This window comes from Amyelois transitella, chromosome 24, assembly GCF_032362555.1.
Source record: "Amyelois transitella isolate CPQ chromosome 24, ilAmyTran1.1, whole genome shotgun sequence".
Taxonomy (NCBI): domain Eukaryota; kingdom Metazoa; phylum Arthropoda; class Insecta; order Lepidoptera; family Pyralidae; genus Amyelois; species Amyelois transitella.
In genome coordinates, this window is record NC_083527.1 from 7,232,080 (window position 1) to 7,246,461 (window position 14,382).

At 38.3% G+C, this 14,382-nt stretch overlaps 2 protein-coding genes across 2 annotated transcripts; both read left to right on the forward strand.

The window, feature by feature from the left end:
* Nucleotides 1–100: 100 nt before the first annotated feature.
* Nucleotides 101–7,164, forward strand: LOC106140607 (vacuolar protein sorting-associated protein 28 homolog). Its single transcript, XM_060951295.1, has 7 exons — nucleotides 101–303; nucleotides 379–439; nucleotides 1,694–1,889; nucleotides 2,368–2,469; nucleotides 3,068–3,202; nucleotides 5,028–5,166; nucleotides 6,214–7,164. Exons 1-6 carry the CDS (start codon nucleotides 297–299, stop codon nucleotides 5,157–5,159), a joined length of 633 nt encoding a protein of 210 aa, XP_060807278.1. The 5' UTR covers nucleotides 101–296; the 3' UTR covers nucleotides 5,160–5,166; nucleotides 6,214–7,164.
* Nucleotides 7,165–8,438: 1,274 nt separating this feature from the next.
* LOC106141070 (uncharacterized) lies at nucleotides 8,439–14,275 on the forward strand. The gene is made up of 6 exons (XM_060951423.1): nucleotides 8,439–8,443; nucleotides 8,561–8,732; nucleotides 10,260–10,523; nucleotides 11,805–11,989; nucleotides 13,409–13,687; nucleotides 14,179–14,275. Exons 1-6 carry the CDS (start codon nucleotides 8,439–8,441, stop codon nucleotides 14,273–14,275), a joined length of 1,002 nt encoding a protein of 333 aa, XP_060807406.1.
* Nucleotides 14,276–14,382: the final 107 nt, after the last annotated feature.

Sequence of the window (14,382 nt, forward strand, 5' to 3'; positions counted from 1 at the left end):
TATGTTTGTTTTGGATAAGGACAATTTGTAATCGATTTCAAAACGTCTTGCCCTATCACTATATTATTTCACACTTGTAGACAGTGACAGAATCAGTGACTTTGACAGATCGATCGTATACAAAGGAATAGAAATGGGTGTGTTGTTGTGATCTTTGTTTTTCTTTTGATTTATTATCTCTCATTTCTTATTCATATTACTGTTTAACATCCTTGAGTGGTGCAAAATTAAAACAACACCTTGCTCAATTTTAAGAATCTAATTTAGTTCTCCTTCTACCAAGAAATTCTTGGAAAATGCAAGGTATGTATTAAAATTTACAATGATGAAATCATCCTGTGTTTGTATTGGATTTTCAATAAATTATTACATTTTCAGATACAAGACCAGAGTTATACGAAGAAGTGAAGTTATACAGAAATGCAAGGGAGCGAGAAAAGTAAGTCGATTTCCATACCCCAGAATGAATACAAAGTCAAATTGTGTATGTGTTTATTAATATTCATTATTTTATTGTATTATGAGCTTATTCACGGTCCAAAAGGGTTTAAATTTAGAGGAACAAATTAGATAGACTAAATTTTCAACGTATTCCATAACCTATCTAGACCAATAACATAGAAAAAGCTGAAAAAGTTTATAATCACATAATTATAAGACCTGTTCCAATCAGATCTTGTAAGGTTGGAATCTAGGGTAAAGCATATCAGCAAATCAGTCTAAGCATATCAGCTGAAGAGATGCTTCTAGGTATATCATTCAGGACCATGAACAAAAATGTTGTAACTATATTCAAAAATGAAATGATTATGAGCAGAAAGTTGAATTGTAAAATGTTGAGTTTGCTAAGAGTTGAATTAAAAACAAACTGACCTATTCAGCTTATTTCCTGTTAGAGATTGTAGTTAGAAAAGAATTTCAATTTCAAAAGCCTTTATTGCTGACTTACTGATTTACAATTACACATAAACAACCACTACAAAAAAGAATAGGGCCACTCCATCTCTTTCCCATGGATGTTGTAAAAGGCGACAAAGGGATAGGCTTACAAACTTGGGATTCTTTTTTAGGCGATGGGCTAGCAACCTGTCACTATTTGAAACCCAATTATCATTAAGCCAAATAGCTGAATGTGGCCATTCAGTCTTTTCAAGACTATTGGCTCTGTCTACCCCGCAAGGGATATAGACGTGACAATATGTATGTATGTATGTATCAAACACCACCTATCACTATTTGGATCTCAACTCAAACAGCTGAAAAAGCCTATTGGTCTTTTCAAGACTGTTGGCTCTGTATAACATGTGAGGTAGAAAGAAGTGATATGTATGTATGTATTCAAAGCTCAGGCCAATCAGAAAAATGATGTTTCTCATCATGCCACTGCACTGCAGATACCACAACTACTTGTATAATTTGTAATTGTTTAATATACTTGTTTAATTGTACTTAACTAATTGTATCACAAGTGCCGACTTATTCTATAAAATAAACTCAAAATCAGCCGTGATTTTGAGTTTATCTTAAAGGAAAGCCAGGCACTTTTTTCATGTCAATTGACAACAATTGAAAAGAAAAGAAAAAGGTCTCATATACTTCTGGTAAACACAAGGTTTCTTTAATAATTTAGTAGGCCTTAGTTTATAACAGAGATAAGTTTATGACAGAGATTTGTACCAACATTCAATCGCAGGTACGACAACATGGCTGAGTTGTATGCCGTGGTAAGCACACTGCAGCATTTGGAGAAGGCGTACATGCGCGACTGCGTGCGCGCACAGGAGTACACGGCGGCGTGCAGTCGACTGCTGGTGCAGTACCGCGTCGCCTTCAAGCAGGTTCAGGGGGATGAGTTTCCCACTATCGAGGCGTTTGTGGATAAGTTCAGGGTATGAATGTAGATTTATGTATTTCTCACTGTCTTGAGGAAAAGTGTATGTTTTAATATAATTGCATACATACATACATATTGTCATGTCTATATCCCTTGCGGGGTAGACAGAGCCAACAGTCTTGAAAAGACTGAATGGCCACGTTCATCTATTTGGCTTTATGATAGAATTGAGATTCAAATAGTGACAGGCTGCTAGCCCATCGCCTAAAAAAAATTTAATTAAACATAATTGAGCCGAGTAAAACTCGGTAAAGAGTCAAGTCAAGTGTGTACAAAACCGCCGAGCTTGCATGAAGAGAGTTATGAATGTGGATGAAGCGAAGGAAGTATGCAGAGATCGTGGCAAGTGGAAAGAGGTAGTCTCTGCCTACCCCTCCGGGAAAAAAGGCGTGATTTTATGTATGTATGTAAAACTCGGTACTCGTTATTTAGCAAAACTGTTACTCGGCACATCTCTGTATGTACTTTTTCAGCTGGATTGTCTGGCAGCGTTGGAGCGGATAAAGGAAAACAAGCCCAACCTGATCAAAGACGATAAAGGGAACACCAACAAGTACATCGCTGAGATTGTTTCTGTAAGTGACAATATCATTTGTACTATCCTGCTAATATTATAAATGCGAAAGTTTGTATGTCAGTATGGATGTTTGTTACTCTTTCACGCAAGAACTACTGTACCGATTGCGATGAAATTTGATATGTGGGTAGCTGAAGACCCAGAATAACACATAGGCTACTTTTTATCCCGGAGTTCCCGCGGTATTGATAGGGTTTCCATGCGGACGAAGTCGCGGGCGGCCTCTAGTATGTTATACGAGTTATTGAACGCACACGTAACGTACCTTTATTATTTTACATACATACATATGGTCACGTCTATATCCCTTGCGGGGTAGACAGAGCCAACAGTCTTGAAAAGACTGAATGGCCACGTTCAGCTGTTTGGCTAAATGATAGAATTGAGATTCAAATAATGGCAGGTTGCTAGCTCATCGCCTAAAAGAGAATCCCAAGTTTGTAAGCCTATCCCTTAGTCGCCTTTTACGACACCCATGGGAAAGGTCCTATTCTTTTTTGTATTGGTGCCGAGAACTACACGGCACGTTCTTATATTATTGAATAAAAATTTACCTACTTACTTATAAAATTATTCATTTTTTTTTTCATCATCAGTTATTCATCACTCTGATGGACAAACTCCGCTTGGAGTTCCGCGCTATGGACATGATCCAGCCGGAGTTGAGGGATCTGCGGGACACCATGGACCGTCTCCTCATGTTGCCTGACGACTTCGAGGGGAAACTCAAGGTATACCATCAGCTAATGTCTTATATATACTAATACTAGCTGTCCCGGCAAACGTTGTTTTGCCATATAAATAATTTTTAAGTAATTTCTAGGTAAAAAAAAATGTCAAGTGTGGACAACCCTTATCAATAAGAGGTATGAAAAATAGATGTTAGCCGATGCTCAGACCTACTGAATATGCATTCAAAATTTGGTTAAAATCGGTAAAGCCGGTTCGGAGGAGTACGGAGACAAACATTGTGACACGAGAATTTTATATATAAGATTATAAAGCTGAAGTGTTTGTTTGTTTAAACTCTGCCTACTCCAAAGGGAGACAGGCGTGATGGTATGTATGTACCTATGTTTGTAATATAATGTGCCGTGTGGTTCTGACCACTTTATAATTGGATTACGCCATATCATTCGTGGACGTCGTTAAAGGCAGTAGAGGGAAAGATTTTTATATCATCAAAATTGACGATTCTATTTAAACCAATTGTGTTGTTAAAAGAGAATAAGACCACTCCATCGCTTTCCGATGGATGTCGTAAAATGTGACAAAGGGATAGGCTTATAAACTTGGGATTCTTATTTTACGCGGCGGGCTAGCAACCTGTCACTATTTGAATCTTAATTCTGTCATTAAGCTATTTACAGTTGAACATATCTTTTCAGTCATTTCAACACTGTTGGCTCTGTTTACCGCGTGAGGGTAACATACATATTATCACGTCTATATCCCTTGCGGTGTAGACAGAGTCAGACAACAGTCTTGAAAAGATTGGTACGCCACGTTGGGTTTAATGATAGAATTGAGATTCAAATAGTGACAGGTTGCTAGTCCGCCGCCGCCCAAAATAAGAATCTCGAGTTTATAAGCCTATCCCTTTGTCACCTTTAACGACAACCATCGGAAAGCGATGGAGTGGTCTTATTCTCTTTTAACGTCACAATTGGTTTGAACGGGAAAGAGGCGTGATTTTATATATGTATGTAGAATGTAGATATGTATTGGTTTGAATAAAATCGATATTCATATTAACACACAACTCTTCTAAAGTATTACATATCTCTATGTATATACTATTTTCTTGTTACTGTGTTAATATCTATGCAATAAAGTTATTACAAACAAACAAACTTTGACGGCCTCTGTGGCTCAGCGGTAGTACGCTTGTCTGTGACACCGGAGGTCCCGGGTTCGAATCCCGGCCAAGGCATGATGACAAAAGAACTTTTTCTGATTGTCCTGGGTCTTGGATGTTTATCTATAGAATAGAATAGAATAGATTTATTTTCAAAATTGGATACAAGGTATCACTTATTGACGTCACATAACTTAAATCTAATTATAACTACTACCGCTTCCAAAGCGCATGTGTAGAAGAAGCGGCGGAACAAACAATAAGTATTCATCATAAAATATAGTATCGTTGAGTTAGTATCTCGTAACACAAGTCTCGAACTTGCTTCGAGGCTAACTCAATCAGTGTAATTTGTCCCGTAGGTATATATGTATATTTATTTATTAACTCTTCGTGCAAGGCTTTTTTTTTTATATACGGGACAAATTACACTGATTGAGTTAGCCTCGAAGCAAGTTCGAGACTTGTGTTACGAGATACTAACTCAACGATACTATTATTATATAATAAATACTCATATAGATAAACATCCAAGACCCAGGCCAATCAGAAAAAGTTCTTTTCTCATCATGCCCTGGCCGGGATTCGAACCCGGGACCTACGGTGTCACAGACAAGCGTACTACCGCTGCGCCACAGAGGCCGTCCAAATTTGACTTGCATTTAGACGGTTTCATCATTCTGTAACGTCATTCTCAGGTACAAGAATGGCTGGACAAGTTGTCGGAGATGTCTGCATCAGACGAGCTCTCCGAGGGCCAGGTCCGGCAGTTGGTCTTCGATTTGGAGACGTCTTACACGGCATTCAACAAGTTTCTGCATAAGGATTGATCGCAAGGTAAAAATTATTAATTAACTAGAGGCCGCCCGCGACTTCGTCCGCATGGAAACCCTATCGATCCCGCGGGAACTCCGGGATAAAAAGTAGCCTATGTGTTATTCTGGGTCTTCAGCTACCTACATACCAAATTTCATGGTAATCGGTTCAGTAGTTTTTGCGTGAAAGAGTAACAAACATCCATACAAACTTTCGCCTTTATAATAGTAGTAGGATTCTTCTTCTCACATACATACATACATATAATCACGGCTATATCCTTTACGGGGTAGACAGAGCCAACAGTCTTGATTCATATAATCACGTCCATGTCCCTTGCGGGGTAGACAAAGTAAACTGTCTTGAAAATACTAATAGGCCACGTTCAGCTGTTTAGCTTACTGATAGAATTGAGATTCATATAGTGACAGGTTGCAAGCCCGTCGCCTAAAAGAAGAACCCCAAGGTTATAAGCCCTTAGTCGCCTTTTACGACATCCATGGGTAAGAGATGGAGTGGTCCTATTCTTTTTTCTATTGGTGCCGGGAACCACACGGCACATGCTTCTTCTTCCTGGCTTTTTAAGTCCCGTGTGCATCCTCACCACTCTGGAGAGGAGCCCGGGGTTTGCCTTTGACCATGGATGCTGGATTGGGCGAGTCAGGTTTTTACACGAAGCGACTCCTATCTGACCCTTAACCTTTGCAGGTAAAGCTAACCCGTATTGGACCCATTTCCTGTCTGATTTCATTTCCTACTGATTTTGGTTACACATCGTCTGAATGTGTGACCATGGATCCAATACGGGTGGTGTGGTGTGGTGGTGAATAGTGCGCATTAATGGTCCCAGGTTCAAATCCCACCTTGGTCATGTACCAGTGACTATTTTCGATATTATGTAGATACATTAGTTTGAGTACTAACCGATGCTGTGCTTACGGTGATGGCAAACATAGTGATCGAGAAAGTGATGGAGTAGTCCTATTCTATTTTCTATTGGTGCCGGGAACCACACGGCAAATAGTTTGGAACTGGTTTTGAAAGAGTAATGTTTTTTTTTGTTTTCAGGTACAGTTAGGCTCAAAAGTGTTGTGTTGTTCACATAAATTCACAATCTAGGCTATTAATATTAAATTATATTAAATTACAAGGTTATTTAAAAATATATGTAATGGAAGATCATTTATTTTGGTTGACTGGAAGAAATCCCGATTGGTATAAGTCCGTTATTGTACTACATATTCTTCTTAATCCAATGACTGTTTTGTAATTTGTTATATTTCTTATTTTATGTGCAATAAAGAGTATAAAACAATCAATTATATGAAAAAGCAAAATGAAGTCGCGTTATTTTCGCTGTCTTTTTGTATGCGCTAATCTCTGAAAGTTGCGGGCGGATTTGGTTCCTGTTTAAAATGTTGGAAAGAGCATTTTCTGAGGAAGATTAACATCTATAAATTCTACCCGTGCAAAGCCAGGGCGGGTCGCTAGTGTCATTATAAAGCTAACACTTCTTTTGCAAGAATATGAAAAGATTATAATGGTCTCTGTGGCGCAGCGGTAGTGCGCTTGTCTGTGACACCGGAGGTCCCGGGTTCGAATCCCGGCCAGGGCGTGATGAGAAAAGAACTTTTTCTGATTGTCCTGGGTCTTGGATGTTTATCTATATGAGTAGATATTTATTATAAAATATAGTGTAGTTGAGTTGGTATCTCGTAACACAAGTCTCGAACTTGCTTCGAGGTTAACTCAATCAGTGTAATTTGTCCCGTATATATTTATATATTTATTGATATGGCAATTAATGAGAAATATATTATTTTCGTGACATTTCCAATCCATCTATTTTTATTTTTGTTAAATTATAAATGAGATATGACTTATCAGAAGTTTAAACTTTTTAAATAACCTTGTGATATATTAACTTAGGTCTTATCACTATTTAAAAGTATAATTATACAATTTTTAATGGTATGTACTACGTGTAATGCAATGAATAAATATATGGCTTTGTCATAATTACATGACTTTTATTTTAATCCTTACTTAACAACAAAAGGTCTCTAACTATACAGTATCTATACTAATATTATAAAGCTGAAGAGTTAGTTTGTTTGAACGCACTAATCTCAGGAACTGGTTCGAATTGAAAAATTCTTTTTGCGTTGAATAGACCATTTATCGAGGAAGGCTTTAGGCTATATAACATCACGCTGCAACTATAAGGACCAAAGAAATAATGGAAAATGTGAAAAAAAAAACGGGGAAAATTATTCACCCTTGAATGAGGCTTCAATGATGCCCAAAATAACTATTCCACGCGGACGGAGTCGCGGGCACAGCTAATTATGGCATAATGATATTTAATCGCCTTCAAAGAAAAGGTTTGTCACAGTTTGAGATGTATATGTTTGTCAGCGATTTTCTCGCGTTTCGCTGAACCGATTTTGATGCGGTTTTCAAGAAAGTGTTTGGTACACTTAGGATAAAAGGTTTTGGAAATGTTACCAACTTCAAAAAAGGAGGGTATTGATTGGAGGCGGTTCTCTTTTTACTTAAGTAATAATATCTTACGAGGGTCAAACTAAAAGTTTTTAGAAAATCAAAAACTGAGCATTCTACTATAATATTAGTTTTATTATATCTTTTCAAAATAGTGTCCCTTTACGTCAATACATCGCTGCATCCGATGGAACCATTGGGAGAAGCACCTCGCCCACTGTTCCTTAGGTGTCTCTTCGACGGCCCTTTCAAACATAGCGACTGCTTCCTCAGCATTCACAAAACGTTTACCGCGAAGTGTTTCTTTTATTTTGGGGAATAACTAGAAATTACAAGGTTGCTGTATGGCGGGTGACCCAGTAATTTCACATTTGATGTCTCTACAAAGTCGATGGTTCGCCTGGCGGTGTGCGCCGAGGCGTTGTCGTGATGAAGGAGGATTCTGCTGCGAGGTCGTTTCTCCCGAACAAATAACAAATATTGGTGTATCACTCTGCATTAACTGTTTTTTGATCCTCTAAAACAATTGATGCGTAATGGCCTGTCCTTCCGAAGAACGAAGCCGCCATCTTTTTCCCCACACTTCGACCTCTCTTCACTTTTGTGGGCAACTCCTCGAACGGAAACACCCACTGGGCCCACTGCCTTTTAGTTTCTGGATCATAACAATAAATCCAGCTTTCGTCACCCGTAAGTATATCGAATACGGCATTTGAGTCACCTCCGTTAAATTTTTCAATCATATCACGGCACCAATTAACACGACGGAGTTTTTGGGCCTCAGTCAAATTATGGGGTATCCACCGGGCACAAAGCTTCCTGACCTCTAAATGTAAATGGAGAATTTTATGGATTTGACTCATACCAATGCCTAGACTTGTCCGAATCTGCTGATAGGTAACTCTTTTGTCAGCCTCTATCATACGCCGCACAACACTGATGTTTTCGTCAGTCGTCGCCGTAGAAGGCCGTCCCTCACGCAGATCATCGGTGAGATTAGACCGACCACGCTTAAATTCATTGAACCAGTTGTAAACAGTGGCACGAGATGGGGCTTCATTATGAAAGGCCAATCGAAGTCTATTGTAACTTTCTTGTTGTGTTAACTTACCTACACCGAAAGTCATACAAAATCATTGCACGAAAATTTTCTCGCGTTAAATTCATATTTTTGGCACAAATTATTTTCACTTTGCCGCCAAATTGCAAAAATAATGACAATTGAATGAAATTTTTACTCATTATTATTGCTAAAGAGTTCCATTTTTTAAATCCGAATTAATTTTTTTATTATATAAAGATCAAATGGCCAGTTCTAAAAACTTTCAGTTTGACCCTCGTATTAAGCGTATTGTTCTTAACGGTTTACGCATAACCTAACCTTGCCTAGCCTTAAAGTTAATTACGCCAAAAACCAATTATATTCTAAGGTACATACCGTACTTATTATGCTAAAATATTGTATTGCAAATCCGCGTAGGCTGCAGTTTGTTCCGCCGCTTCTTCTTCACATGCGCTTTGGAAGCGATAGTACCTAGTTATAATTGGATTTAAGTGATGTGACGTCAATAAGTGATACCTTGTATCCAATTTAGAAAATAAATCTATTCTATTTGTCATAACGAAGAACAATAGCAAAATAATTTATGATAAAAAGTGGCCACTTACCGGGCCTTTCTATAGTTACATACATACATATAATCACGTCTATATCCCTTGCGAGGTAGACAGAGCCTTGTAGAGAATGATAGGCCACGTTCAGCTATCAGCTTCTATAGTTAAAATGTAACAAAATTGTTTCGTAACAGTGTCTCACTCACAGTATAATCATAAATCAACTGACGCATAGAAAAATCAATTAAATTTATCACAATACATAAGATCTTGCGCATGTTGAAAATGGATAGGCCAAATAATATTTTTCTTCAGTACAAAAATTATTACTCATTTTTTTTTTTACAAAAATCCATGACAGTGTTCGTACAATTTATTTTTAGCATAGATAATTAACTTGGAATTGATTGAAAATTTCCTTATTTTTTTTTATTATTATATTCAATAGTGAACAATGAGTTTCTTGATAAGTCTTCGTAATTTTGCAGCTATTCTGTTTTGTTTTATATTTGTGAGAGAGGTAAGGTTTACCATCAATTTTCAAACACATAATCACGTCTATATCTCTTACAGGATGGCAGAGCCATTATTCTTGAAAATACTGAAAGGCCACGTTCTGTTTATGATGGAATTGAGATTCAAATAGTGACAGGGTGCTAGCCCATCGCCTAAAAGAATCCCAAGTTTATAAGCCTATCCCTTTACTGGCTTTGATAATCTGTAATTAATTTAGTGCCGTGTGGTTCCCGGCACCAATACAAAAAAGAATAGGACCACTCCATCTCTTTCCCATGGATGTCGCAAAAGACGACTAAGGGATAGGCTTACAAACTTGGGATTTTTTTCTAGGCGATGGGCTAGCAACCTGTCACTATTTGAACCTCAATTCTATCATTAAGCCAAATAGCTGAACGTGGCCATTCAGTCTTTTCAAGACTGTTGCCTCCGTCTACCCCGCAAGGGATGTAGACGTGATTATATGGTATGTTTTCAAACAGGGCACGAACCAGTTACTCCAAGCGACAGATAAAAATTACTACCTCGTGTCTGAAGCGTACAGCCTTGCCCAAAAGCTATTCGGCCAGGGACGAGTAAGCTATGGAAGAACTAAGAACCGCTCGTTGATGACTATAGACACATTCGTAGACCTAGTCACCATAATGAACGACCAAATGGCTAGAGACTTGAGGAGTGCTGTCATTAAGTATTATAAGATCAAGTATTTTTATGATTTCACGAATTACGTTATAGCTTTGGAAGAGGTGAGTTTAGTTGCGTGTGTTAATAAAGTATAGTTACCTACAAAACCCATTTAAAAAAAAATACACACACACACAATCACGTCTATATCCCTTGCGGGGTAGACAGAGCCAACAGTCTTGTAAAGACTGATAGGCCACGTTCAGCTATTTGGCTTTAAGATAGAATTGAGATTCAAATAGTGACAGGTTGCTAGCCCATCGCCTAAAATAGGAATCCCAAGTTTATAAGCCTATCCCTTAGTCGCCTTTAACGACATCTGTAGGAAAGAGATGAAGTGGTTCTATTCTTTTTTGTAATGGTGCCGGGAACCACTCGGCACAAAAAAAATATCATTTTTTTATTCAATATTAAGGGACATTTCGAACATCACATAGGTATCTTTTGGTTTCATAACATTGGTTGACGTCAAATACTAAATTTGACGGCCTCTGTGGCGCAGCGGTAGTACGCTTGACTGTGACACCGGAGATCCCAAGTTCGAATTCCGGCCAGGGCATAATAAGAAATGATCTTTTTCTGATTGGGTCCTCGATGTTTATCTAAATAAGGATTTATTATAAAATATAGTATCGTTGAGTAAGTATCTCGTAACACAAGTCTCGAACTCACTTCGAGGCTAACTCAATCTGTGTAATTTGTCCCGTATATATTTATTTATTTAAATTACTTAAAGCCACTTCGTGCAAAAGAAGCGGTAGCAAACTGCATTGCAGTAGGCATTTTGTTCAAAAACGTCAACTTCACAAAAATCCAAACTTAGAATTAAGAAATGTGTAGGTACTACAGCGTATTCTACATTTTCCTCCAAATAAATCAGCATATAACTGGGATCCATGGTAGGAAGAAGCAGACTAAGTATTTTATTAGAAGGATATCCCACAGATGGTGACTGCGGTGCTGGTGGTTATACCGCCGTGCGGTTCCCAGCACCAATAGAAAAAAGAATAGGACCACTCCATCTCTTTCCCATGGATGTCGTAAAAGGCGACTAAGGGATAGGCTAATAAACTTGGGATTCTTCTTTTAGGCGATGGGCTAGCAACCTGTCACTATTTGAATCTCAATTCTATCATTAAGCCTAACAGCTGAACGTGGCCTATCAGTCTTTTCAAGACCGTTGCATGCATTTGCATGCCATGACTGGTTAAATGCGCGACATGTATAGATATGCTTTGTAACACCTATAATTGTACCGCATTTATAGCAAATAAAGTATTTGTATTTGTTGGCTCCGTCTACCCCGCAGGGGATATAGACGTGACTACGTGTATATCCCACAGATGGTGGAAATAACGGAACACTGCCTCAAAGATCCAGTGGAACGCCTGAGGGAGATCAGGGACAGCTTCCACGACGTGATCAAGAATTTCCAGGACAGCCGCCACTTCAACTCCGTCAACAAGTGTCAGAAGGAGCTACCGGATGAAGTGGCGGCTGCGCATTGTATACTTCACCAGGCTGTTTTGTAAGTTTATGTTTAGAAAAGGAAATATACGTACTTACCTACATATAGTCACGTCTATATCCCTGGTGGGGTAGAAAGAACAAATAGTCGTGAAAAGACTGCAAGGCCACTTTTAGCTGCATGGCTTCATAATGGAATTGAGATTTAAATAGTGACAGGTTGCCAGCCCATCGCTTACAAGAAGAATCCCAAGTTTATTAGCTTGTCCCTCAGTCGTCTTTTACGACATTCATTGGAAAGATATGGAGTGGTTCTATTTTTAAATGAAATATGTGGCTCCTCTGGCGGTGAATAGTGTTGGTTGGTCTCAACACTAATGGATGGCAAGTGAAAGTTGGGTGTGGCAGAAGATGCCGTGGAAATGAGAGCGCTTAGGAGTGTGATAGGTGTAAAATTAAGTGACAGGATAAGAAAAAGCGTGATGTGAATGCTGAGATGTGAAAGAACATATAACAGGAATAAAAATGGGAATGCTTAGATGGCTTACACATATGGAGAGGTTGAATGAAAGCAGATTGACTGATCATATAAACAAGTGGACTGTTAATGAGAACCGTTTAGTAATAAAGACTAGACGAACATACCTTGAGCAAATCTGGGTTCTCGCCTTTGACCTACTTCAGCGCTCACTAAGAACCTCTCTATCCTTCAGCGGCTACCTAACCCACGCCCTCTTGAAGATAGTAAAACTAGTCTTTATAAAGGTTATAGTTATTCTATGGATTTTTAAATTATCTCACATCACTCTTACATGCAATAAATATACCTATCTAAACGTCATATGCCTTGATATGTTAACTTTTGCAACAGGCGCGGAAAGATAACCACCTAGCTGTCACAGCAGAAGCTACATACATACATATGGTCACGTCTATATCCCTTGCGGGGTAGACAGAGCCAACAGTCTTGACTGAATGGCCACGTTCAGCTTTTTGACTTAATGTTAGAATTGAGATTCAAATAGTGACTGGTTGCTAGCCCATCGCCTTAAAAAGAATCCCATGTTTGTAAGCCTATCCCTTAAGGTCACGTCTTTATCCCTTGCGGGGTTGACAGAGCCAACAGTTTTGAAAAGACTGAATGGCCACGTTCAGCTATTTCACTTAATGATATAATTGAGATTCAAATGGTGACAGGTTGCTAGCCCATCGCCTTAAAAAGAATCCCAAGTTTGGAAGCCTATCACATACATACATAAGGTCACGTCTATATCCCTTGCGGGGTAGACAGAGCCAACAGTCTCGAAAAGACTGAATGGCCACGTTCAGCTATTTGGCTTAATGATAGAATTGAGATTCAAATAGTGACAGGTTGCTAGCCCATCGCCTAAAAAGAATCCCAAGTTTGTAAGCCTATCCCTTAGTCAGAAGAAGCTCATGATTTAAAAGTCCATCGATAGATTCCCCGTTTACCTTCCAGGTTCAACGAAACCATGCAAGACAGCCTCGTTCCAATCGTCACGATCAAGACCAGGCAGCATGCCCAAGACATAAACACCACTCTTTTCGGAGTACAGAATTGCCTGAGCGATTTCGTTCCCAAGATATTTGACCAGCTTTTATTAGACTCTTATACTAGTAAATGCGAATTCTTGAGGGTCATCAATGCGTCTGTCTTCGATCTGATTAAGGATAAATGGAACAATGATACCAATTTCCCAAAAAAATGGGGACCGCTGGTGAATATTTTGAAGGAGAAGTGAGTATTTAAGCAGACTTAATGTACCTAAGTACTAGGTTTTTTTTAATCTTTATGTAGGCAGAGCATAGCTCCTGTATCAATTTCTAGAAATTAGTATACCTACCTAAATCTATCTTACGTTACTTCTGAAGGTTTTGTCTGTCTGTACCAAATATAATCGATTTTTTTTTGTACCTAATGACTTTATTGCACAGAAATTTACACAGTTCCAAGATATAGTACATAGATATAAAAGAAATCAATCACTTGCAATGGCGGAGTTATCCCATGAAGGGATCTCTTCCAGTCAACCGGCACCTGTGTGCCGTTGTGTGTGTGTATTTTGTTTGTAAACTAAATGAAGTCTATAACTACTGAATCAATTTGCTTAATAATCTAGTTCCTTTACTGCAGTAATTTAGTTTACAAACAAAATACAATCTCTATTCTTCTTTTATTCTCTTCTAATAATTATAAAGGTTTTCAAACCTAGTTGTTCATTTTTGCAGGACGTATAATGCGAAGAAAAAACTTCAAGATCCACTGTTCTTAACTTTATTTGCGGCAAATCTCTCCTCCGAAGAAATTCTCAAAACTTTATACTAAGTAATACAAGTCCTATAAGTAATTGAGAAAATGCATTTTTTGGATTTGTCAATTATAGCGAAACTAGCATGTGAAGAGGTAACAAAGAAACTTACTTTCACATTTAT